Source organism: Myotis lucifugus, unplaced genomic scaffold, assembly GCF_000147115.1.
Source record: "Myotis lucifugus unplaced genomic scaffold, Myoluc2.0 scaffold_23, whole genome shotgun sequence".
Lineage (NCBI taxonomy): Eukaryota > Metazoa > Chordata > Mammalia > Chiroptera > Vespertilionidae > Myotis > Myotis lucifugus.
The window spans coordinates 7,044,628-7,071,787 of record NW_005871071.1 but is presented as its reverse complement, the minus strand read 5'-3'; the positions used below and the strand labels follow the sequence as shown (position 1 = coordinate 7,071,787).

The window sequence follows — 27,160 nt, the reverse complement described above, 5'->3', positions numbered from 1 at the left end:
ACTCTATCCCCTGAAGGTGTATCTCCATGGTTCTAGATAATTTACATATCTCAAGTCATACTTTCCTGTTATTTACCATTATTTCCTCTTGGTCTCTGAAAGATTGTAAGAGAGGAATCAGGTGGAACTTTAAGAAAACAGCAATTCTCACATTAGATAAATAAAGCTACAGGATGCACATTCAATGATTTAAAAATATAATTGATTGAATTCAATAAGTTTATGTTTAATAAAATTTCAAGTAATGCCCTGGCCAGGTGGCTTAGTTGGTTGGAGTGTCGTCCCGTACACCAAAAGGGTGAGGGTTTGATTCCCGACCAGGGCACACCTAGGTTGCAGGTTTGGTCCCCAGTCGGGATTGGGGCCCATATGGGAGGCAACCAATCAATGTTTCTCTCACACATCAATGCTCTCTCTCTCCCTCTCCCTGTCTCTATCCCCCCCTCCCCCTTCCTCTCTCTAAAATCAATAAACATATCCTCAGGTGTAGATTTTTTTATAATTTCAAGAACTTTTAAGATAATTTTTATTAAATAGTTAAAGCAAAGTACATGACAAAATATTTTTCACCTTGCCCTGGCCAGTGTGGTTCAGTTGGTTGGGCATCATCTGGTGCACCAGGAGGTTGCCGGTTCCATTCCCGGTCAAGAGCACATGCCTGGGTTGCGAGCTCAATCCCTGGTGGGGGTATGCAGGAGGTATCCGATCAATGTTGCACTCTCACATCAAAATTTCTCTCTCCCTCTCCCTTCCTCTCTCTCTAAAAATTAATAAACTATTCTTTAAATAAAAAATAAATAAATCACTCTTTAAAATATACATATATATATATATATATACACACACATATATACATATATATATACATATACATACATATACATATACAGGGTGTCCCCAAAATTGTATATACACTTTAACATCTGATTCATATTACATTTTGAAAATGAAATGTATTTTAATAAATACTGCCTTTATAATTATTCAAAGTATGTACATTTTAGGGAGACACCTGTATATATTTTTTACCTTATGTGCCAGAAAAGATCATCTGACATATCAGAAAAAGATATTTAAAAGATTACTAAATAATAAGTATATGATACTATTCAATGGAATAAACTGCTAGTTTGTAAGAACTTCAATGTACTGAATATCACTTTAAATTTTGAAGAAATAAAACAGCTCACCCTCAATAACTAAAGAGATAATTTTGCCAAATATTCTGGTTACAAGATGAACCAGATAATATTTTCACCGCAAAAATTCTTTGTGATTGTGGCCAATATACCAGTCTTACATTTAAATGAATTTGGGCAAAGGATATTTTCTAATTGTCCTCAATCAGGATTATGTTGCCTTCTAGTGACTTTTTTTTTCTCAAATCCTCTCTTTTCTATTACAAAGAACCTTAAATATTCACCAACATTTACTATTCACATATATCAGAAATTATGAATTTGTGTATAATGAGTATGTAATTTTTTAAATTCTCATAAAAACTCCAAAATAACTTTTTGAATAAATGTATTGTCATTTGATATAAGCTAATATCCAATTTAGGGGACATAATTTTATCTACAGTCATGTGAGAAAAAAAATCTGCAAGGTAACTAAGGATTAGTTATACTTACACAATGGTTTGCATTTATAATCTAGTTTGGGAGAGGGTAAAAAAAGTTGAATCCTGTCAAGAGCTAGTCTAAATTTAATTTCCCTAAAGGACTTATTAAGTAAAATAAGCAGTTATCCATGGCTTTATAATAAACCCAGTTGACAAGTATCAACCTTCTTTATGAGGATCCCCCCAGCCTAAATAGGCATTTGCACTTCGCTTTTGAAAGAGAAAACAATTTTAGTCAATATACAGTGATATTTTTTTAGTGACTTGTGAGAATGATGTATGTAAATTTAATGGAAAATGAAGGATGGCGTGCAAGAACCAAAGACATTCCAATGTTACCAGGATGACAGACTTCATTACAAACAAATTCTTCACTCATTCATTCATTCATTCAATATTTATTTATTGAGGGCTTGCTATATGTATAAAGCAAAAATTAAACAAAATAATACTATATACTTTCCGTATCAAAACAACACTGTCAGTAATAAATATAAAAGACCAAAAAAAAAAGCAAATTGAATTTATTTTGGATGACTGCAGCAAAACACACCGGGTAAAAGACTCCTTACTTCTATTTCTGCAGATTCCACCCGGTTTTCAATTATTTCGATACATTGTCTCTTAGCTGGTGGTTCTTCACTTATAACAGTTTCTTCAGCAATGTCCGTTGCTGGTACTGTTAATACTAAAATGAAAAAATATATATGTTACTTCATTTTCAGATAGGTTTAGTTGAAATAAAACTAGTCAACATTATTGATGCAACTCATCTAAAATAAATTATATTCTAAAACAATTTCAAACCACTGATTTACTTTTTGAGGATGTCCATATTTGTCCTCATCTTCTTGCTTTTTTACTGCAAATCTCTCCTTGTTTAAGCACCTACTTATTTTTTTAAAGTTTTATATATAAGCATCAGCTAGTTTGGCTCAGTGGATAGTGTCGGCCTGCAGACCAAAGGGTCACAGGTTTGATTCCAGTCACGGGCACGTACTTCGGTTGCAGGCTCCTCCCCAGCCGGGCCTTGGTCATGAAGTGTGCAGGAGGCAACCAATCAATATGTTTCTCTCATCAATATTTCTCTATCTTTCCCTCTCTCTTCCACTCTCTCTAAAATTCAATGGAAAAACATCCTCGAGTGAGGATTAAAAAAATTTTTTTTTAAATATATTTTTATTGATTTTTTCAGAGAGGAAGGGAGAGGGCTAGAGAGCTAGAAACATCGATGAGAGAGAAACATTGATCAGCTGCCTCCTGCACACCCCCTACTGGGGATGTGCCCGCAACCAAGGTACATACCCTTGACCAGAATTGAACCTGGGCCTCTTCAGTCCACAGGCCAACGCTCTATCCACTGAGCCAAACCGGTTACGGCAAAAAATTTTTTATATATAATATGTTCATTCACATGACTCAAACTCAAAACAATATTTACCAAGCATATTTTGAGAGCTCTCACTCCACTCGTAAAACAGAAAATCACTTTTATTGGTTTCTCATGTACTATTCTTGTTAATTTATGTAAAAACAAACATGAACATACATTCTTTTTTTGTTACACAAAAGGTATCATACATATAAAACAGTCAAATATATACACAACAGATATATCATTCTGCAGTTGCTTTTTTTCACTGCACATATATAAGTTGTCTTTCATCTGTATATATAAAAGCCAAAGTGACTGGTCAACTGGAAAACTGGCCGGTAGCTATGATGCGCACTGACCACCAGGGGGCAGACGCTCAACGCAGGAGCTGCCCCCTGATGGTGAGTGCACCCCCACAGCAGGAGCGCCGCTCATCTGACCATCGGGCGCCAGACGCAGTGCTACCAGCTGGCGCAGTGCTACTGAGCGGCAGCGGCAACAGCAGGCACAGCAGGGCCGGGATGAGCAGGAGTGACAGACTTCATTACAAACAAATGAAGTGGTGCCCCGGCCACCTACCACTTTGCGAACTACTACAACCCTTGGGGGACACCGGCAATCCAACATCCCCTGAGGGGTCCCAGATTGCGAGAGGGCACACGCCAGGCTGAGGGACCCCACCGGTGCACGAATCCATGCAATGGGCCCCTAGTCAGTACATAAGAGCTTTCTTTTATTTAGTTACATAATAATGTGTGGATACGCCATTATGAATGTTGTCTGTTTATACACTTTGCTTGTTTCTCTACTGGGTTGTTGGACTTTGTCCCAATTTTTAGTATCTCTTCATATGAATGTAAATTATACAGAGAGAGACCGTCCTTGCTTTACTTAACAGTACCTTAGCAGTACGGGACTATAGAAATGGCTGTGCATACTGAAGCCATGCAAAACAATGGGGAAAATTACAATTGTTCCAAAGCCTTTAATGTTTTGTTTTGTCAAAACATTAAAACCTGTCATTTATAAATGTAAACACAAATGAAAAAAGTAAAACTAATATTTAGTGTAATGTAATTGAAAACATTAGAAATAATAAGAATTAAAGTTTTATTTCTTTTAACTCATATTATATTGTTACACTTACAAATTAACTCAAGAATCTGAGAACCTTGTATTTGTTTCATTGAACTGTCTACATAGTATATATGTTCATATGTCAGTTACACATTTTAAAATTATGGAGTCTTTAAAAGTTTATTTTAATATTCAGTAGGTTCCTCTTATTGTTCTTCTTTTCCAGAGTTTTCTTTCTTTTTCTTCTTCCCTCCTCCCCTATCAGTATAAACTTAGAATCTGTTTAGCTACTTGCAGAAAGAGACCTCTGGTTTTTGTTATGGGCTGAACTGTGTCCCCTCAAAGTTCAAATGTTTAAGTCCTTACCCCCAGCACTTCAGAATGTGACTGTATTTGGAGATAAGGACTTCAAAGAGGTGAATAAGGTCAAAAATAGGGTCATTTGGGAGGGTCCTAATCCAATATGACTGGTGTCCTTATATGAAGAGATGACCAGGACACAGACAATACACACATATGAGGGACAACCCTGTGGGAACACAGCAAGAAGGCAGCCACCTGCAAGCCACAGAGAGAGGTCTCAGAAGAAACTAAAACTGCCAACACCTTTACCTAGGATTTCAAACGTCCAGCACTGTGAGAAGATAAAAAGCTGTTGTTCAAGTCACCCAGTGTGTAGTATTTTGTTATAACAGCCCTAGCAAATTAATAGAGTCTTTTTAAAATATCACACTACACTTACAAATCAAGTCAGGAAAAATTGAGAGCTTCTTGATAATGAGTCTTCCAATCTGAAACTATGAGTTTCTTTCCATTTGTTCATCAGCGAGATTTGTCTGTATAAATGTTAGGTTTGGGAAACAAAGTTGTATCTGCTTAATACAAATACTTTGAAAGCTTTCTTCTTTTCTGTATAATTGGATTCGTCCTTTAAGGCTTTGCGAAAGCACCTAGGCCTGATGAGCTCTTAGACCAGCTATCAGCAGGTGATTTCTGCTGAACAGGAGAAAGACCTCTCAGGCTTCACAGGTCAAGGTCTGCTCCTGTCCTGCTACAGTGACAAACTCTTTCCTAAGTGTCATACCTCCTCTACCGCTAAACCAAATGCAGTTTACAAGAATTTCTACCTCCAGCCTTTCCCTTCTGTAATTCCTTCACTGGCTGTGAAGAGGCATGGTCTCTGCAATCCTACTCATTTTCTAAAAGTATGTGTGTGCATATACTTTTTTTTCGGGGACTGGGTGCAGGGTGATGCTTTCTAAGCTAGGAACTTTCTGCACCTTCTCTTTCTGCTTCCTCCACTATTCACGTCCAATTCTATCTATCTTAGCTCTGCTTGCTGCACTGCACTTCCTATTCAGTCTGGGCCCTGTCTTGCTGGGAGTGTGTACTTATTGCTGATTTCTGAGCTCAAACCTTTTCTTTTCTTGATGCAACATTGTAGGTTTTCATGAGAGTTCTCTTGCCCTGACTATAATGTTCTTAGATGTTTTTGAAGCACTTAAAATATGGAATTCTGTGGTTTTCTCAACCTTTTAGATTCACTGAAAACATAGTTGGGGCTTCTACTTCATCCATCTTATTGCTCTCTGTGGTTTCCGAGAGGGAAAAAAATGGAAAAACTGTCAAGAAAGCTGCTAAAAGTTGCTACCACATAGCTATTACAAGTCTTAAGTCCAACTTTTTTTTAAGTAGGGTTTTCTTACATGGTATTTTTAAAAGATCACATGATATCTGAATTGCATTAAATGGCCTAAGAAATTATCATCCAATGCTGATTTTGAATTATTTATTTAAGCTCATTTCCAAGCAGAATACTTTAGGGCCAATTCTTCTTTCCACCTGGTATATACTCAGAAAAAGCAAGCTAACTTTAATATTAGCCTAAGCAAATAAAGTGAGGCAACTAAATCTGTTGCAAAGGGTTACAAAAACATAACTTAAGGCAAATTGAGAATAAACAGCAACTTTATGGAAATGCCTACTACTCACCTTGCTGTCCATCTGGCATGGTCACAATGATGGGCTGGCCTATTCCACTGGTTGGAATGGAGTGCAAATTTCCAAGCTGGATTCCATCTGTTACTATTGTGATGACTTGCTGACCCCCTGAACTAACTACTTGCTGAATTGCACCATCCACTGATTCTGCAGTAACTACTTCCTCCGTAGCCACTACTGGGGGGAAAAATATAAATGTGAAAATCAGTGAACATATATAAAGATAAAAACAGAAGTTTCTTTTTGCTTTAGTACCTTTGCCTTCCCTGCTTCTTCCTTACACAGAAAAGCTTGTAACATGGTTTTAAACTTTAGTCTACAGCAGTGCTATACATATCTATGTAAACATTATTACTACAAGCCCCACAATTTACAATAAGTGAGTTCCAACTATTCATGCATGTGTGTGTTTAAATAAACAATTCCTCTTCATTTAGTTATATGAGGTACAAAATTTGTAAGGTCTCCTAAAGTCACAGATATAACAAAGGGTACACCTGCTTAATAAAATTCCATAATCCAAAAGATGATTTTATATGTGGTTATACTCCATTTACATAGGAGTTGATAAACATTTTAATATCCAATGAAACATGAAAATTTGTATTTTCCAAGTAGCCAGACTAAACAGTATTCCCTTTTTGAATTATGTGAACAGGGGTTGCTTTGATAATAAGTGGCATGCAGATCTGGTATCATATGAATATATTATATTTAACTAATATGTAATATATTAAGCATAATATATTATGTTATAGTAATATACTGATTATAACAATATATTAATATATAACATATTAACATTTATATCAGTAAAATTCAAAACTATGCCCCTTAATATTTTAAGAGAGGCTCAGAGAGTATTCTAGCATCTGAAAATAGTACTCCTGGATTTGTCTGGGTAAAGAAATCACAAGTTAGCCCTAACCGGTTTGGCTCAGTGGATAGAGCGTCGGCCTGTGGACTGAAGGGTCCCGGGTTCGATTCCGGTCAAGGGCATGTACGTTGGTTGCGGGCACATCCCCAGTGGGAGGTGTGCAGGAGGCAGCTGATTGATGTTTCTCTCTCATCGATGTTTCTAACTCTCTATCCCTCTCCCTTCCTCTCTGTAAAAAATCAATAAAATATATTTTTTAAAAAAAGAAAAAGAAATCACAAGTTAATACTGCCAAAATCTTCTCCTACAGGCAATGCTATAACCAACTACTGATCACAAAAGACAAACACAGGAGCATTCATTGTAGCTTTGCTTAAAATAGTGAAAAACTTAAAACAAACTAGATATCCATCCAAAGGAAAATGAATAAATAAACTGTGGTAGATTCATACATTGGATACTACACAGCAATTTAAGTGACTAAATGCAAAACATGGATAAATCTGACCAAAAAAACATGCTCAGTGATGTAAATCAGACACAAAATACCTACGATGTACTTTCCATGTATGAAGTGAACAATGATTATACACACAGGACTGATCACTTTGTGATACCAGTCATTCATTATATGGCATGCTATGATCTATGCACTCTTCTGTATATGTTATACTTCAATAAACCAGAATCAATAGGAATGAGTCATGAATTATAACACACTGAATCTTTTAAAATCCATTTATCTATAATACCCAATGAAAAAGGAGAGAAAGGGAGTATGAGGAAAGTGTCATCTTGATAGAATAACACTTACTTAATAACGTAAGAAAAATTATCAATGTAACCAAAAAAAATTATCATTGCACATCCTAAAGGATGCTAAAACCATTGGTGAAATGTTTTGAGGAAACAAGATATTTAAATGTTCCCAGGGTCTCACACCAAAGATTAGCATTTGTTTGAAAGGGGGAACTATAAAGACCTAGCGGTTGCCACTCTCACCAGGCGGTCATTATCAGGACAGCCTGACATTGTGTGCCTCCTGATGTGATGCAATGCAAGATTACAAAATATCACTGTGTTCTTCCTGGAAATGTTTGGCTTGAATCTAATTATTAAGAATTAAATGAATCCAGAATGTGGGTGATCCTGCAGACAACTGGCTTAGACTACAAACATTTCAATGTCATAAAAAACAACAAAGACAGTAGGATTTTTCTAGATTGGGGGAGACTAAAGAGAAACAATAACCAAATACAATGTGTGAACTTTAATTGGACCCTGAATGAAAAACAGAGTTTAAAGGACATCTTGGGGATAACTGAGGAAACTTGAACTATGGACCATATGTCAGTAATCTCACTAAATTAGTACTGATGCTTTTAGGAAATATAATGGAGATGTGAGTAGTAAAAGGCTGCCCTTATTCTTGAGAAATACATGCTGAAGTATTAAAGAATGAAGTGTCATGAGGTCTGCAGCCTACTTTCAGATAATTTGGCAAAATAAAATAATTTGGGTCAAATTCTTAAACTTTGGTGGTGGGGATGAACATGCAGATGTGGCAAGATGTTAATAGCTATGAATATAGGTGAAAGGTATAAAGTTCATCCTCCAATTTTTTTATGGGTTTGAAAACTGTCAACATAAAAAGTGTTTAATATAACTATTTTTGAAAAAAGAAGTGACATAAGAACTATTTCTAAATTATATGGGGGGTTTTAATGAGTTATCTGAGGCAACTTTTTACCAAAAGTATAATTAAACATTCTCTCCTCAAGTGCTACTATTCAGATACACAGTTGCTCAGAAACATGCTCAATTCCCAGCAGAACATCATGGATATCAATGACCACAGGATTTACTGAAGAAGAGGCCCTACATATGTACTAGTACACTATTTTTTTTTTAAGGTAGGGTAGTACTGGGACCCTAGTTTCCAAGGTTGCACACATGGCACCAGGCCTGGCTGCAGTTCTGTTAGTGCTTTATTTTATAATCAAGGGTTACAATACAAACTGCAGAAGATAATACTCAAAATGCAAAGAACCTTTGTGCTTTTGAGTTCTCTCATTTTTTGTTTGTCTTAAACTATAATTAGGCTTTATCATCAAGCACTTAAGAAAATTTCAGGAAGATAATTATAAAATGAAATGTAGGACATAAAATAGTAATATATTCAATAGAACAACTACTCAGGTTTTCAAACACAGACTATTGCTTTGATTTTTTAAGAAAATATCCATATGAAAAAGAAATGTTCACTCATGTTGAATGCTAACTACAAGTAGTGACTATTTCCAAGCATCAACATCTGTGAGAAATTTCTGAGATCACACACAATCGAGGCACAATTCCAGAACTTTCATCTTTGCACTATCTGCAATGACTGTCATTAAAATAATAAGAGTTCTTGCCTTTCATCTAAAAGCTTTCTTTTTTAAGATGTGCTATGGTAAGGAATTTAAGAAAAAATAAGGAAACAAATTACACAAGAAGACAATGGGCTCCCAAGAAACCCTAAGAACTTAGCATAGAATACATGCTCAGGTGCCTTAAAAAATGGGCTGGCCAAAGATAAAGAAATCAGCAGTCACAAGTTAATCCCTTTAGTTTTATGCACAGGAAAGTACACTATGAGAACACCTCAAATATATATGTTTCAGGAATATACTTGTTTTTTCCAAAATTAGTGAAATGAGAGCATAAGGGGGATAAAACAACATATACTTTAACAGAACCTCTGCAAATCTTGACAGTCAAAAGAAATGTTTAATTGTGCCTAAACACATAGAACTTATACATTATATTCAGACTAGAGGCCTGATGCACGAAATTCGTGCAGGAGGGAAGGGTTGTCCCTCAGCCCAGCCTGTGCCCTCTCGCAGTCTTGGAGCTCTCAGGGGATGTCTGACTGACGGCTGAGGTCCACTGCCCTGGGGGAGTGGGCCTCAGCTGTCAGTCAGACATCCTACATCCTTAGCGCTGCCAAATATCCTAGCACTGTCACAGAGGTGGGAGAGGCTCCCGTCACCGCCACTGTGCTCACCAGCCGTGAGCCAAGCTCAGGGCTTCTGGCTGAGCGGCACTCCCCCTGTGGTAGTGCACTGACCACCAGGGGGCAGCTCCTGCATTGAGCATCTGCCCCCTGGTGGTCAGTGCATGTCATAGTGACCAGATGTTCCGCCACTTTGTTGATTTGCATATTAGCATTTTATTATATAGGATGCTAAATCTCTTAACTAGCTAGGTACCTACCATAACAAATCAAATAAAGCAAAATAATCAAAATACTAAAGAGAAAAAAGGAGCCAAAACTAGATTGCAAATTAGATTACTAATATGATACTGGAAGATGAAATATTAGTAAAAATAAAAGTATAATTCATAAAATTATCAAGTTGAGCAATGGAAGCTTCCAGCAAATATAGTAGATAGCTACTTAACTTAGAGGTAACTAAAAGATAAGCATTCCCTTAGTTTAAGTAAGTAACTACATTTAGTACCATCTTTTTATTTTTTTTCTTTATTGATTAAGGTATTACATATGTGTCCTTGTCCCCGCATTGTCCCCACACCCCCTAGTACCATCTTTTTAATAAAGAGAGGTAATATTAATTTTCTTTACACCACAATGTTATCAATGCTCACAGATCAGCATCTGTTAAGATATACAATTTCATGGGAATTCCCGTAATCTAAAAAATGTTCCTAATCTTTGTGAACAGAAATCAATGTGTTAGATAACAGCATATATAAAGAAGGGAAAATTTAAAGATAAGTAAATCCTCGTGGGGCTATAGATTGCTGACAGTGAAAAATTACTTTATTTTATTTTTAAAGTGCTCAAGATAACATTTTTCTCATCTCAATATGAAAAATCTGGTCTTGATCATCAGTGTCACCTTTCTGTTTTAATTATATCCTAATTACCTAAAGTCTGCTCCTTAATCAACTCCTGAAAACATTAAGTAGCAAGCATCTAGATATATTTAACTATTAAAGCTATTAAGAAAGCCAGTCCTCTCTACCACATCTTTTCCTTGTTAGAGATTCATCTATCCTCCTAATAAATAATTAAATAAATGTTAAATTACATATAGGAATAAAAAAATTGGGGTCAAATTCTTAAACTTTGGTGTGCCTTCAGAATCACCTTTGGGAGCATGTTAAAAATACAGATGTCAAAGCCCTCACCCCAAAGCTATTCAATCAGAATCTATTGAAGTGAAACTGGGGCAAATGTATTAAGACAATTCCGATTAACACAAAATTTAAGAACCCTGCTCTTGTTGCCATTATCATATTAATTAAAATTCATTGAAAGGAATTTAAATTAGTGAAAAACTTGAATTAGAGAATATTTAAAGGAATACAGCCTTCTAATCATTGGGTACATAAATTAACAAATTAATTCCCAACTATTTCCAAGCAGAAGTTCCACTAGTTTGTTTTAATAATGTAAAAAAATATATATATATTAATGTTGAGTTGCCTGATATTTCTCCTGAATTACTCCACTCCCAAATTCTGAAGGATGGTTTAAACAAGGTTTTTAAAAATTGTGTGTGTGTAGCCCTGGTCGGTGTGGCTCAGTTGGTTGGAGCAACATCCTGGGTGCCAAAAGGTTGTGGTTTGATTCCCGGTCAGGGCACATAACTAGGTTGCAGGTTCAGTCCCTGGTCAGTTCTTGCAGGAGGCAACCAATCGATGTTTTCACTCTCACACTTATGTTTTTCTCTTACTCTCTCTCTAAAAAAATCAATTAAAAAAAATAGAGTCCAGCCAGTGTGACTCAGTGGTTGATCGTCGACCCATGAACCAAGAGGTCCCTGGTTTCATTCCCAATCAGGGCACATGCCTGGGTTTTGGCCTTGACCCGCAGTAGGGGGCATGTAGAAGGAAGCCAATCATTGTCTCACTCCCATCAATGTTTCTATCTCTCTTCCTTCTCCCTTCCTCAATCTCTAAAAATCAATGAAAACATCATTTTTTAATGTGTGGATTTTTAAAAAAAACTTTTAAAAATGTGTGTGTATGCTTTTAAATGCTATAAATTTTTTTACTGACTTACAAAATGAGTAAGTTAATTTCATATATCAAAAGACAATTATTTCCTCCCTTAAAAATAAGTAACAGCATTCTGATTTGGGCATCACCTTCACATGACTTTGCTACATGTGAGTCAGTCCCTTATATCAACTCAGGATATACAAATAAAATATTTCTGAAACATCGAAGCCGAAAATCAAACCTTGGTCAAAGTTCAATGATAGTATCTTAATTCAGATGACTATTGTAATAACAAAATGAGATAATGCATGTAAAGCACTTGGCACAGCAACAAGCATATAGCAAGAACCCAATAGATATTAATCATTTTTCCATAATTCATTATGCCAACTCAAATTTATGGCTAATATAAATTGTTTCATCATCCTTCTTTGGCGTGGCCTGGACCCAAATAGAACTAATGATTACTTAATAAAACTATGCACATTTGCAAAGGCCTATGGGCTCAGGAACTGAAATATGTAATTCACAACAAAACCAGTCATTTATTAAAAGTGAACATTAGCAACAAACTCTTCACAATATATTGAGATTTATCAAATTATTTTCTATACCTCTCTTAGATAAAGAATCATGAAAATTATCCATGGAGACTTACAAATTTAATCAAATAAGTCAAATACTTTTAAAAATAAAGGTTTATGAGAAAAGAATAAAACTGAAAAATATTACATTAAAAAAACCACTAGATATTCTAATCATCACGTATTAACAATCTGCACTTGTATTATATCATCAAGAAAAGACAGTGATATAATTTGTTTTCACAATGAAAGCATTCTATCCTTTATCCCATTGGACTAACATTAAGATTTGTCTTATATGTGAAAGATAGCCCTAACGTAATCATGAAGGTGCTATTTAAAGCCACAGTTCCCAGGTAAAGTGAGTGTATCCTAGACCTAGACCAGTGATGGCAAACCTATGACACGCGTGTCAGAGGTGACACATGAACTCATTTTTTTGGTTGATTTTTCTTTGTTAAATGGCATTTAAATATATAAAATAAATATCAAAAATATAAGTCTTTGTTTTACTATGGTTGCAAATATCAAAAAATTTCTATATGTGACACGGCACCAGAATTAAGTTAGGGTTTTTCAAAATGCTGACACGCCGAGCTCAAAAGGTTCGCCATCACTGACGTAGACTATCACAAGTACCTCCCCTGTATATATAGGACCATGTCAGCCAGCCAGCCAGCCTCCATTTCAAATGCAGTCCCTCTGCTGCTACATTCTAGCTATTTGGTATTAAGAAGATGTGTTTATTGTACTACTTAGCTGGTAAAAGAAAAGAATATGAGCAGTACCAATTAATGTACTAGTGGTTCTTATATTATGGTCTTCAGTCATTTAAAAAGGACAAAAGAGGAGCAGAACATTTATTTCAACAGACTGCTTCAACAAACACATTTCAGAAGTAAAAGTAGAACAGTGGTACTTTTGTTAGATGTAAGACAAAATGATAATCACATAAATATCTATTTCTATGACAAACCAATCTATAAACACTCTAAAAAGACCAGTCCTCTGATCACCAGAAGAAACTGCATAGAGGAGACAGTATATTACAGTGGTCACAGACAAACAACTTGGGAATCAGATCTTCAGCACAAACCTCTTTTCACCACTTTATTGCCATGATACTTTGGGCAAAATTATGTAACCTTCACAAACCTCAGCTTCATCATATGTAAAATGGAAGTACTACTTTATTTCCTAGATCTTAGGATGTCCTTGGAAATATATATATAAACATTTCTAAAATGAGGATGAATCTGACAAGTGATGTTAAAAGAAACTGGAGAGGCAAGAAGCAGAGAAATAATTTGCCTGAATACATACAAATGTATTTCATTATGCACCTTAGCTGAGTAGTTTATTTACACTGGTGGCAATGTACTCACCTGAACTTAACTCAAGTTCTTAAAATATCTTTAAAAAGATTCTGCTATGATACTGCATTGAAATGAAAAATTATTGTGCTCACAGAAGTTTGTAAGTCACATGTAATAGAAGTCCAGTGAAATTACTAATTCTCTCAGTCTAGACCACACATAACATTTTCAAAGGTAGAAGTTAGAGAAGTTGGTATGACCAATTCATGGAGCCAAGATCTAAATGTCAAAACTTCCAGCTGACTTTTAAGAAAAATTATTTAGACCTAAGGGGGTGTGTAGGGGCTAGGAAGAGAAGGATAAAGGGGAGGAAATTGGGAGATATCTGTAATACTATCAATAAAAATATATTTAAAAAATAATAAAAAAAAGAAAAAAGTTATTTAATTTTCAGATATATACTTTAAATAAAGACAAAAATATGCAAGTTTAACCAAAGAGAAACCACCAATGAAATTAATTTTCTTTTATATGCTTATGTAATTACCAAGGTGGCAGAGATCTGGACATAGGTTATAAAAAGAGCATATCAATATGATGATGCACATAATTGCTAACAGCCAAATGTGATTCAGAAATATCTAAAGACTCTCAAATATAAAAGGCCTAGACTCAAGCATTAAATGGATAAATGTTTATTATCACTAGTTTGCAGAAAAAGAGAGTGAAAGACAGAAATGAGAGAGGTAAGTAGGTTTTCTTCCCCCTGAAAAAAACACATCTTTCAAACGATAGCACTTTAAAGAATCAAATCCAGTAATATCTACCTTCAAGCTTTTTAGTGAAGATTAAATGAGATGATAAATAAATAATTACCCTAGCTGGTTTGGCTCAGTGGATAGAACATCAGCCTGAGGACTGAAGGGTCCTGGGTTCGATCCTGGTCAAGGGCACATGCCCGGGTTGCGGGCTCAATCCCCAGCAGTATCATTAAAATTATTTTTAATTTTATAAATATTAGTCCAAATGTTGAAACTACAGTAAGAAGAATTTTGTGGAGTTCTTTTAATTCCCTAGTTAAAAAAAATATTTTGCTTACATAATAATTATAGCAAGAACTATTTTAGTTAAGTATAAAGGTAAACTTTACCTAAACCAGCTATTAATGCTGATTATCATCCCTTAAGTGGTGTCAGTATGCTATTTCCTAATTCTGTCAGTCATTTTATTTATTTATTTTTAAATATATTTTTATTGATTTCAGAGAAGAAGGGAGAGGGAGAGGGAGAGGGAGAGAGAGATAGAAACATCAATGATGAGAGAGAATCATTGATTGGCTGCCTCCTGCATGCCCCCAACTGAAGATCAAGCCCATAACCCGGGCATGTGTGCCCTTGACCGGAATCAAACCCAGGACCTTTCTTCAGTCCACAGGTCGACGCTCTATTTACTGAGCCAAACCAGCCAGGACTATTTATTTTTTTTAATATATTTTTATTGATTTCAAAGAGGAAGGGAGAGGGAGAGAGAGAGATAGAAACAGTGATGACAGAGAATCATTGCTCGGCTGCCTCCTGCACGCCCCCTACTGGGGATCAGCCCGCAACTTGGTCATATGTCCTTGACGGGAATCAAACCCAAGACCCTTCAGTCCGCAGGTTGACGCTCTATCCACTAAGCCAAACCAGCTAGGGCGGTCAGTCATTTTAATAGAACTAACAAAAATATATATGTATACATATATACTTTATTTATACAAAGTCACAGACTAGTAAAACAAAGGCCAAATTGGGTAGACAGAAATGTTTTCTGTGAACCACACGTTTTTAAAATTTAATTAATTGGCAATATTTAACATTCTTTTAAAATCCAGATTTTCAGCTCCCCATGAAAGAGTAGGATCTGGAAACACTGAGCATATAACTAGAAATAGCTGTAGCTGAGAAGCTGAGGCCTCCCTGCCCTGCCCCACTCTCTTCAGAAGGCCATAATCTCAACCCTGCCTAATTTAGCCTTTTATATGACACTAGGAGCACCGCCCACCCACCTGCAGCCCTGCCTTGACACCCCAACCTGTCCACGCAGAGCTCCAGGGCACCTGGCCCAGTCCCCAAACCCTCTGGCCGCCTCTGGCCATTTCAAGTTCCAGCCTCAGTCCCTCCAGTCACCTCGGGCTGGTCCGTCCTTCTCTGGGCGCCTCCCCACTTCCGCCCTGTCTCTGGAGCAACGTGGTGGCTCCGCCCCGTCATGGCGCCAGAGGAGAGCATGGAAGCCTCCCGCCTGCTGTGCTGTGCTCCTTCCCCTGGCAGGTGAGCCTCGGGGACTCAGAGTGCGAGCAGTGGGTGGTGAAGGACTGATGAGGGGGGTGCTATGGGCTCTCACCCCTGCCCTCCCAGGCACGGGATGGTCCCACCGCCTCCAGGTGCCTCCCCGCTTCCGCCCATCTCCAGAGCAATGCCCCAGCTAATATGCTAATGACCTGGTCGTTACCCATTACAGTGTCCCACTCGTTAGCATATTAGCTCTTTATTAATATAGATTTCTGGCCTTTGTGACTATTTGAATCTCCAACTTTTAATGTACACATGTGACTTGTTTTGCTAACCTGGAGTTTCTGAAGAATTGGACAAGGGAGCAGAAGCTTCAGCTAAGGCAGCTAATGTAGCTAATACTGATGTAGAGGAGTTTCCAAACTGAACAGCAGACACACCTGTTTCATCTGTGAAAAAAGAGAAAATAGATTTGAATTTTTAAGGAGCTTTAATCTGATATTCTGTTTTACTTTATTCGACTCTTAAATGAAACCTGGATATTACTTTTGTGAAAAACAAGCTTGGATAGCATTAGTTTTTGAAAGATAATACTGCAGTATGTTTTGCAATATCACCTTTCTTTAAATTATTTTCTCATAAAAATGTGGGTGTTTTTTTAATTATACCAAAGAAAACCAAGGTTTTTCTTACCCTCATTCTCCAACTGTCCTTTCTTAAAAGGATGGATACCTACTAAGGCTTAAAATCCCAATAGCTATCCTATATGCATCTGAATACCTGTTGCCTTAGATGAATTTTCTGAAGATACCAGACCTGTTAGGTTCACCACCCCTCCAGGTCCAATGATAAACTGTGGTGTTGCAGCATGTATCGTCACAGTGTCGGGACTCTCTGGGTTTGTGTTGATTTGATTCTGCATAGCAATCTGGGGGACAAATCACCACAATATTTTCAGAATTATAACCAGAACATATAGCACAGGCTCTCAACGTACTACAAATACAAATATAAAGGAACATTCTGTAATTTAAGAAGAATCATATAATATAAATGGGTTTCTTTTTTATGGTCTACTAAGAATATAGTGGTAAACCAAAAGTATTCATTTATATCCTAAGTTCCCATTAGCTAAAGCAGCAAAATCCAATGAGAGGAGAAATGGATATCTGAAAGGCTTTTATAGAACACAGCTGAAAGATATGCTGCTACCCTGTGACTTCAGAAATTAAATTATTTAAATCAAATTATTTCCTCCACTATATTCAGCAATCTATAACACTACATATATAAAGCATGTCCTTTCCAATTGTTCTACATCTTCAACCTAACCCCCAAACCGCACTCCTAGGAGTAAAAGAGTTGGAAGAGGCCTGGCAAAGTTCATTTGTCTGAACATATCCTTTAAGTAACTAGCTGAAGTTCAATAGAGTCAGATGGTCTTAGAGAAGAGTTTTATTGGGAAGGATAACAAAAAGACATGCAAGAAGAGGCCGTAAGTAAAGAAGATAATTTACATCAATGTTGTCTAGCTGAAGAATAGAAATGTTGGTTATTAGAAAAACTTGACCAAAAGCCATAAATAACCATGCTCACAAACAGATTTTCCTGAGGATGGTGAGAAATAAAAGAAACCACTCATAATGATAAAGACTGTATCACTCACTCAGGGGACATTATTATGGCTGCAAACAAATTTTTTTTTAGTGAAATATAACAGACTTTGAAATACCATATGGTAGCCAAAGCCATATGGTATGCAACAAAAAAAAAATAGAATAAAATGTCTAGAAGAATTCAGGAATTTAACACAGAAAGTAACACCTTATCTAATCTTCTAATGTTACATGCAAAAACTAGTCTTACAATCAGGAAAATGAAGAGTAATGAACAAAAAGCAAACGAGGAGAAGGCCTGTCCAAAATAACTAAGTCCAAAATGAAAAGCTACAAACTGAATAGTTCAAATCATCCATAAAACAGAGATCTTTGTTTATTTTCTTAAATTAAAAGAAAAAGTTACCTGTAATATCTCTGCTAAATCTTCATTCCCATTGTCTACTGAAATATCAAATGCAGTTTTACAAAATTTACTCTGCGTGTGTACATCAGCACCATATTTGATTAAAAGCTCCACCACATCTTGATGGTTGTGTTCTGTGGCCCAATGTAGAGCTGTCATCTTTAACATGTCCTTTGCATTGACATCAGCACCATGCTACAAAAATATTTCAAAACAAGAGATTTCTAAAATATGCAATATTAAAAATTGCTGAAATGAAAATTCTAGACATTATACTTTAGAAGAATTTGCTACTAACATGATCAACCATTTTTTGTGTGTTGAATAATCTATATGCTCCAGGATCACCACACATCTGTCACTTAATCGATTTTTTATCATGATGACTTTCCTAATTGCTTTCCTTCTAATTTCTTAGGAGAACAGCACTGATTTTTTCAGTCACCCAGCTGTGAGCATGAAGGGCTAGAACAGAATAAGAAGTGAAGGAAAACTATGAGCATTCCTCCCAAACCCTATTTTTAACTCTAGTTCCTTATTTACACAAAAATATCCTTTGCTGTCAAAGCCAATGCAATATAAACAATTTAAAGGGAACCACCTAGAGGTACACTGTTCATTATGGTAGCCACGAGACACATGTGGCTAAGCACTTGAAATACAGCTAGTCCGAATAGAGAAGTTCTATATGTGTAAATACACACTGGATTCAAAGACTTAGTAGCAAAATAAGGATGTAAAATAAGCAATATAATAATATTTATATTGATTTCATGTAGAAATAATATTTTGTATATATTAAGTAAAATAAAATATAATATTTAAATTGCTTTTTATTTTTATAATATAGAAAATCTAGAATTACATACGATTTGCATTTGTAGCTTACATTGTATTTCTTTCGGACAAGCTGATCTAGAGCAGAGATTTTCAACCTTATTCATTTCACAGCACACATAAAATACTAAAGTTACACAACACACCAAAAAATGTATCTTTTGCTGATCTGACATAAAATAGGTATAATTTTGATTGATTTACAAAAAAAATTAATAAATAATAGTAATTACCTACCCTTTTTGCTCCAAAGTGACTTTTTTAAAAATTAGGTGCCTATCTCTCTATATATAAAAGCCTAAGCAACCAAAGGGCGCCAGACGCCAGGCTCACGGCTGGCAAGCGCAGCTGTGGCAGCCTCCACGGCAGCCTCCACAGCAGCACTGCGGAGCAGCAGCGCTACGGAGCAGCAGCGGCAGCAGACACAGTGGGGCTGGATTGAGTGGGGGCAGCGTGGCGCCTGGCCTGGGCTCAGGCTCCTCCCTGGCCGCCTGCTGCTTTGCACACTATTACATCCCCCAGGGGGTCCCAGATTGCGAGAGGGTGCAGGCGAGGCTGAGGGACCCCACTGGTGCACAAATCCATGCACTGGGCCTCTAGTACTTACATATAAGGATTTCAGGTACCAAGATTTAACCAATCAGGAGCAACCTTATTTTAAGACATGACCAATAACATTGGTCATTTTTTTATTTGAAATCTAAGGGAAAGGAAGTCAGAGCTCCTGACTAAATAGGTATTGCATATTTTAAAAATTCTTGTAGCACATCAGTTGAAAATTGCTGGTCTAGAGGCCAGAATAAAAAGGATTAAGAATACCTAAATCTATCATTCTATTTCAGAATTTTCTTTTTGGCATTTAAATGATTAAAGAAAAATCCCCATTTGCATTATCTGTTTATTTGTTAATTATCCAAGCCTAATATTCCTTTTCCATGAGCATTTTAACTGTATTAAGACAAAACTATAGTCCCTCACCATGGCAGAGATCAAGGTGTGAGAAATCAATTGTTGGACTTAACTAAGAACATACCTAGAAAAAGTGTTTTATCCCCTCACAAAGGAAAACTTTAAGATAATTTACATTTGATCTTACACACACAAAATGAGATAACATGGGAGGAGGGATAGATATTCAATAAAACTAGTTTTCTTCTTCCTCTTGTAAAACTCTAAGTCCTTTAAGGGTTTACTTTTTAAAGTAAAGTACAAAGAGAAAGAACACATACCTGAAGCAAAACCTCTACTATGCTGGCATGGCCCTCAGAAGCTGCCATATGTAAGGGCGTTCGGTCCACTTTGGTTCTGGCATCCCTACTTACACCAGCTCGAAGTAGTACTTCTGTGGTGGAATAATGCCCGTACTGTGCTGCCAGGTGAAGTGGAGAAGTTCCCAGCTATACCACAAGGAAAAATATCCACATTTATAGTCATTTTAGTACACTTCTTTACTACCGTCTATTTTATATTTTGTTTACATAGCAAAAGTATACTATCTGTTTACATAATTCAAAAGAAAGAATTTATGCTCGTGACATTTTCTTCATAGAGGCCTTCAGGAATTTCCTCAGTGAAAAGGAAACGTCAATATTTCAGATAAAATAACCTAAACAAAAATTAATTTCATCAGGAATTAGAGATAATTAGGGTTTGAGAAATTTTTCAGAATATTGGAATCTTTTCCTCATATCAACCATACAAAAATTCCTTTCATCTATAAAATTCCTGTCAAATAAATGTAATAGTGTTTGTTTTTATATTAAACTGTTTTATAGGACTTAAAAAAATAAATTAATTAAAGCACCTCAGTGATATTTTTAAAGGAGTTCATATAGTCATTTTCTAAGGAAAAAAAAATATGGCCCTAGCTGGTTTGGCTCAGCAGATAGAGCGTCGGCCTGCGGACTCAAGGGTCCCGGGTTCGATTCCGGTCAAGGGCATGTACCTGGGTTGTGGGCACATCCCCAGTGGGGGGGCGTGCAGGAGGCAGCTGAATCGATGTTTCTTTCTCATCGATGTTTCTAACTCGCTATCCCTCTCCCTCTCCCTTCCTCTCTCTAAAAAAAAAAATATGATCTGAGATGTGCTGTCAAAGGTAAGTCAGGACAGAACCAGAACAGAGCCCATTATATTAATTTCATGTGGTCTAGGCAAGCCACTACATTAACACCACATTCACAATATACACGGCAGTACTAAAATGTGAGTGAAAGCTTGTTTGGAGATTCTAGCAGGGGAGCGCAACTACTCGTATACCCTTAACCCAATACCGGTTCTCTCCTCTGGAGGGAAGGTCGTCCTCTTCGACCTACACCTAGCATGCAGCTTCAGGAGGGAGGCACATGGATCGGTGAGGGAGGAGGGGGATACCTGCCTTGCCAGCTAGATCAGCTGAATCAACCCCTGGCCATCAATAGGGTGACAGATGTCGCTGCCAGATCACCATCACATCGCTTTATTTTGTTTTTGTTTTTAAATCACTTATCTATCTCTAAATAATATACTTTGGTTTTGCCTATTTTGAACTTTGTTTAAATAGAATCATGTAATGCTCAGTGACTTACCTTCTATTGCTTACCAGTATGTTTATAAGATTCACCCATGCTGGTGAATTTAAGTGTAGTTCGCTAATTTTCTCTGCTCTGTAATAGTCTACTGAATGGATAAGCCATAATTAATCTAACTAATCTACTGATGAACATTTGGGTTTCCAGTTTTGTTACTAAGAAGTATGCTGCTGCTAAAAATAGCCTTATACATGTCTCAAGTTCATAAACAAGAGTTTCTCTTGGGAATGTTTTCAGAAGTTCAACATCACAAGTATGCACATGTTTGAATTTACTAGGTACTGCCAAACTGCTCCACACATCTCACCACTGCTTGGTACTGCTAGACTTTTTTTTTCTGGCTAAGCTGGTGGATATACAATGATATTTCATGATTTTACTTTGCATTTACCCAATTTGTAATGTAGCTAAGCATGTTTATTGGTCATTCAAACTTTCTCTTGAGTAAAGTAGCATATCAAATCATCTGCCCATACTTCTTTGTCTTGTCTTTTTACTACTGCCCTGGGAATCCCATGTTTTATGGACACCAATCCTTCTTAAGATCCTTTTGTCTTGATGTACTGTGGTATCACTATGATGTGTCTACATGTGGATTTTTTTATTGATCCTGCTGGAGATTTGATGAGCCACTTCAATCTGTGAGCTGCCATCTTTCATCAGTCCTGGAAAAAATCTCAGATATCATGTTTTAAAATTACTTCATCCCTATTCTCACTCTCCTAGTGGGTTTATGACTACATATATCTTAGACTTTCTCACACTAGCCTTCATGATTCCTGACAGCTTTTTATATTTTATATCAATTTCTGCATTGCATTCTGGATGATTTTTTTCATATATTTCCGTTTACTAATTTTCTTTCAGCTATTCTCAATCTGCTTATACTAAAAAATTATCTGAAGTTCTTATAAGTCTTCTGTTGTCAGTTGTTTCAGTAGGTTATTGTTCCAAACATCTTGTTTCCTTGTCTGTTATTTTTTTGTTTTGTTTTGTTTGTTTTTTCAATGGCAGATAGATTTTATTGGCCTAGGACATACCAGGGACTCTCACCCAAGGTAGGGGGTGGGGTGAGGTTGAAGATGAAATTTGATGGTCACTTGTGATAGAATCTTGAGTTCTGGCTGTGTTGGAGGAATGGGAGCCGGGGGCCAGGTTGGCTAGTAGCAGCAAAGCTGGATTTCCCTGCTGGTTGCATCTGCACAGGGAGCTGGGGGGAGACGAGGAGTCCAGGGGCTGGATGCAGAGCTTGGGGGTGCATGGGGCGCAGGGAGGATGAGTCAGAGAAGCCAGTTTGCTGGTTAGCATGTTCCATTTGCTTTTGTAGGGATAGGGCACCACCAGGCTGGAGGAACCCTGTCTGGGTGGGCTGGAAGTGGCTGTGCACAGCATAGGGCTGTGGCTGTGGCTGAGACAAGTACTGCACTGCAGGAAAGGCTGAAGGTGCTCTGAGCTGCTGACTAGGGCTATAGGCCGGTTGAGCGGGTCCATAGTGAGTTGGGGGCTGAGCAGTCCCATAGGCACCACCTGGGCTGCCTTGGAATTGCCCGTGCTCTGGGGTCCCTGTGAAAGCTGCAGAGCCCACATAATGCCGGGTTGTAAGCACTTGAGGTCCGAACATCTGTTTGGCTCTGTCAGCTGCTATGAGGGTGCCTGGGCGATTGTGTCCTCCAGGGCTCCCCTGCATGCTGAGGAGATGAGTTTTGTTTTTTGTCTGTTATTTTTGACTGTTCATTTTTCTTGGAATTTCATTTGTGGATATAAAGCCTAGAATGAAGATAGGTTCCCCCAGAAAAGATATTCATTTGTTTCTCCCAGGAACCTAGGATCTAGTCCAAAGATCACTTTACATTCATTTTTCAGTTTATGGTTTTATAGAATGTACAGGACATAAATGTGTGCAAGTAATGGCTTGTGACTCCAAATCTTTTCCTCTCTCTATTTGATGTCTTAGTTCAAGTCAGTTCCTTTACTTTGCAGTACCCTAATAACAGGGCCAGGGGCAGAAGCAGGTAGGAGGAGGAAAGAGTACTTCTGACTTATCCTTGTATTGAAGGTGCATCTCTTGGGGGTTCCAGAGTTTTGGGGAGAGACTTTCCTAGGAGACTTCTCTCTGTGAACAGTCTCAGGTCTTTGCCTTCAGTAATCCATGCCAGTGAGGTGGGAAAACCAACAGGCAAATTTACTTAGTTCAGCAAATGTTCTTGGGTAAAATTTCTCTGGGTCCTGCCTTTCACTTAGTTCTTCAGGTTGATAATCTCTATTTTCTCTCTAACTCATGAGTGCACTTAAGATTTTTTGAAATGCTTAATCAAAATATCTTTATCTTTAAAGACAGATGTTAAAATATGTATGGGTGAGATGGTTCCTGGAATTTTCTTTAAAATAATACATAACAAAAAAAAAGTAGATGGGGTTATAGAGGAAACAAAATTCATCATGATTTGATAATTTTTGAGGTTGAGTAAAGGCTATGAAGGGATTGATATATGTTTGAAATTTTCCATGTTAAAATTTGTTTTGTTTTGTTTTTAATGAAAAATAAAAAAGAACACAGGACAAGCCAAAAACAACCAAATTAAAAATCTGGAATTTTTCGTTGTTACCAGTGGAAGGGTTAATCTAGATTCCTAACCCCCCCGAACTCCCAAAAGCAACCCTTTTGGTTGCACCCCAGAATTAAATAGAATTATGGTTTTTGTCTTCCTCACAATTGCCTTCTACAGTTACTAAGAACTTCCCATTCCACTCTTCCTCTTTGGTCATGTTTGCAATAGTTTTACAAGTATCAATTAAAATGCAAACATTTTTTTCCTTTTTAGAAACCATTATAACATTAACCCCAATCTTTACCTGTTATTTTCTGAATTAGAAATTGTACCTGTGCTATTTATAAGACCTTTAAATTAAATCATAACCAGTTACATTTTATATTCATCCTATCTTATTAAACTCCATAGTCTAAAAGAAAACCCCTTTTGTGAACAGGATACTTGGTAGGGTTTTCAAATATCAAAAAAATGATACAAACCATTCCCTTTAAAAGACAGCTATAATTCTAAAGTTGCAAACAAATTTGCAAAATTTTTACCACTTATAAACACAATACTAATTTTTATCTGAAAAAAACTCAAAAATGAGAAGAAAAATACCACATTAGAATCATTCTTTACCCAGTCTGTAGTAAAAGGAGCTCCATTTGCCATCAAAATACGAACTTCATCATCTTGACCTGCTCGTGCCGCTTCTAAAAGCTTCTTTCCCAAATCTACCAGGGACATCTAAACAAAACATAGATGAATTTAAAATCTCCAAAGTTACAAAAATGTCCCAGACTACTGAACCAATAAATGACCCCACTTTTGAGATCTACTCAGAATAATAAATAAAAATATATTGAAACAGATCTATCAATAAAGATTATATAAATAAATATGTACATATATGTACCTACATACATATAATCATTTTTATAATGTGAACAATCTAAAGATTGGAAAATGGTTAAATTGTGAAATCTAGTAGAATAATATGCAGTAATTTAAAATAATAGTTTTGAAGTTATAAAATAACATTAAAAAGTTATGTCATGTTAAGTGAAAAGATAAAATACAAAATGAATTTCTGAATGGCAAAATATGCACAAAGAGAACAAACTGCTGAAAATTATTTTTTTAAAGTTGTGTGATTAATGGAAATTTGCCTCCAGTTCACAAAGCTTCTTCAATGTTACTATATTATCTTCCTAATTTAAAAAGTGGATTTTTAAGGGACAAATTATATTGTGTGGCTGTTAAATAAGGAAATGCTAACATTAAGGAAAATTATATACTACTGACTTACTAAACAGGAAGAATGGGGAAAAAATAACGAAAATGCAGGATATTGAGAACTTAAAATAGCAAACTTATTGATCTTCATACAAGAATTGCAAAACAATGATGCATTTGAACAAATCAACTTCTCCCATAATTCTTCAATTATCTTAATTATTCAAAACATCATACTTAAGGACCTAAGATACTTAAGTTACTATGGTTCCATTAGCAATACAACTGTGTAGCAGATTAATATAGCTAAAAACTTTTAAATCAGTGGTTCTCAATGGTAGCAACAATGACCCCTAGAGGACACTCTATATATGGAGGCATTTGGGGGATTGAAGGTCAGAGGAATGGGGTGAAAGCTCTACTAGTATTTAATGGTCAAGTGCCAGGGATACTAGAGGAGCAGCAATACAGGGAACAATCCACTATGGAGAAGAATTGCCACAGGTCCTGGATGAATTTCAAACATTCTACTGAATATATTTATCTAAGGCTAGAATTCAGTATGTTAAAAAAATGTATTTTCCACAGTTATTAATGTATCCCAAATTTTCCAAAATGCAACCATACTATAAATCGATTTGTTTGTTAAGAACTTTACTAAGAGTTGTTCACCATTTTGGAAAATCATGTCACCAATCTCAATGCCACTTGGGTATGTGAATCACCACTATAAATGACACTGTATCAATTATGCTTTCACAGCTGTCACATTCACAATGATTCTATGTGTAGGTGGTAACCATTTGACTACCTCTGGTGCCATCTAGTGTGGTGCACTTGAATATTTACATACTGAAATACACATCCTATCTAATAAAAGAGAAACATGCAAATTGACCATAACCCCGACACCCTTCCCATTGGCTAATTAGCATATCCTTATGCAAATTAACTGCCAACCAAGATGGTGGCCGGCAGCCAGGCACTGAAGCGAACAGGAGGCTTGCTTGCTCCAGTGATGGAGGAAGCCAAGGTTCCCCGCCTGCCGCTGCCGGCCTCTGAGCTTGCACTCTAAGAAACAATGTTGCAAGAATAGAAGCTAAACAAACTCCAGAAACCTGCTTTCAGCCAGCAGGGCTTCAGCCAGCAGGACCGCAACAGTGTTTCAATTATAGAACCCTAACAAACCCAGTACCTGCTTTCAGCAGCTGAGGTCTCAGAGCTGCAGCCGAGGTCTCAGAGCTGCAGCCGAGCCTCAGAATTAAAGCCAGCTCTCAGCTCCAGTGACAGCCATAGAAGGTAAATAAATCCCAGAATAAAAGAAAAAAGAAAAAAAGGAGAGGTTGGGAGCTTCAGTCGCCCGCCAGCCTGAAAACGGCCCTCATCCCCTCACCCAGACTGGCCAGGCACCCCAGTGGGGACCCCCTCCCTGAAGGGGGTGTGACCAGCTGCAAACAGCCATCATCCCCTCACCCAGACTGGCCAGGCACCCCAGTGGGGATCCCCACCCTGAAGCAACAGGATGGCGGCTAATTTGCATACTGAAGGCGGGCGGCAGTGGACAAGGCTGTCCGCGGTCCCGGGACCCGGATCTGTGACCCTGCTGGGCAGGGGGCAGCGCGGGAGGCTGTCCGCAGTCCGGGACCCAGATCCGGGACCCTGCAGGGCAGGGGGCACCGCGGGAGGCTGTCCACTGTCCCAGGACCCGGATCTGTGACTCTGTCGGGTGGGGGGGCAGCGCTTTGAGGCTGTCGGCGGTCTGGGACCCGGATCCATGACCTGGCGGGCGGGGGGCAGCGCTTGAGGCTTGTCCGTGGTCCTGGGACC

General features: G+C 37.3%; 1 protein-coding gene and 1 pseudogene across 11 annotated transcripts in view; both read right to left on the bottom strand.

Annotated features, from left to right (window-relative positions):
• GABPB1 (GA binding protein transcription factor beta subunit 1) overlaps positions 1-27,160 on the bottom strand; it is a 58,815-nt gene that overhangs the window by 6,275 nt on the left and 25,380 nt on the right. Inside the window, exons 2-9 of one of the 11 annotated variants that reach the window (XM_023751665.1) lie at positions 24,737-24,844; positions 20,226-20,393; positions 18,160-18,354; positions 16,918-17,065; positions 16,473-16,586; positions 6,069-6,254; positions 2,197-2,312; positions 571-678 (exon numbers count right to left, since the gene is read on the bottom strand). In XM_023751665.1, coding sequence (XP_023607433.1) covers positions 571-678; positions 2,197-2,312; positions 6,069-6,254; positions 16,473-16,586; positions 16,918-17,065; positions 18,160-18,354; positions 20,226-20,393; positions 24,737-24,844 — 1,143 coding nt within the window. Of the gene's footprint in view, positions 1-570; positions 679-2,177; positions 2,313-6,068; positions 6,255-16,472; positions 16,587-16,917; positions 17,066-18,159; positions 18,355-18,457; positions 18,614-20,225; positions 20,394-24,736; positions 24,847-27,160 lie in introns of those variants that run through there. The other 10 variants (XM_023751667.1, XM_023751669.1, XM_023751666.1 and 7 more) reach the window with 10 other exon arrangements.
• Positions 22,563-24,329, bottom strand: LOC102440150 (annotated as a pseudogene).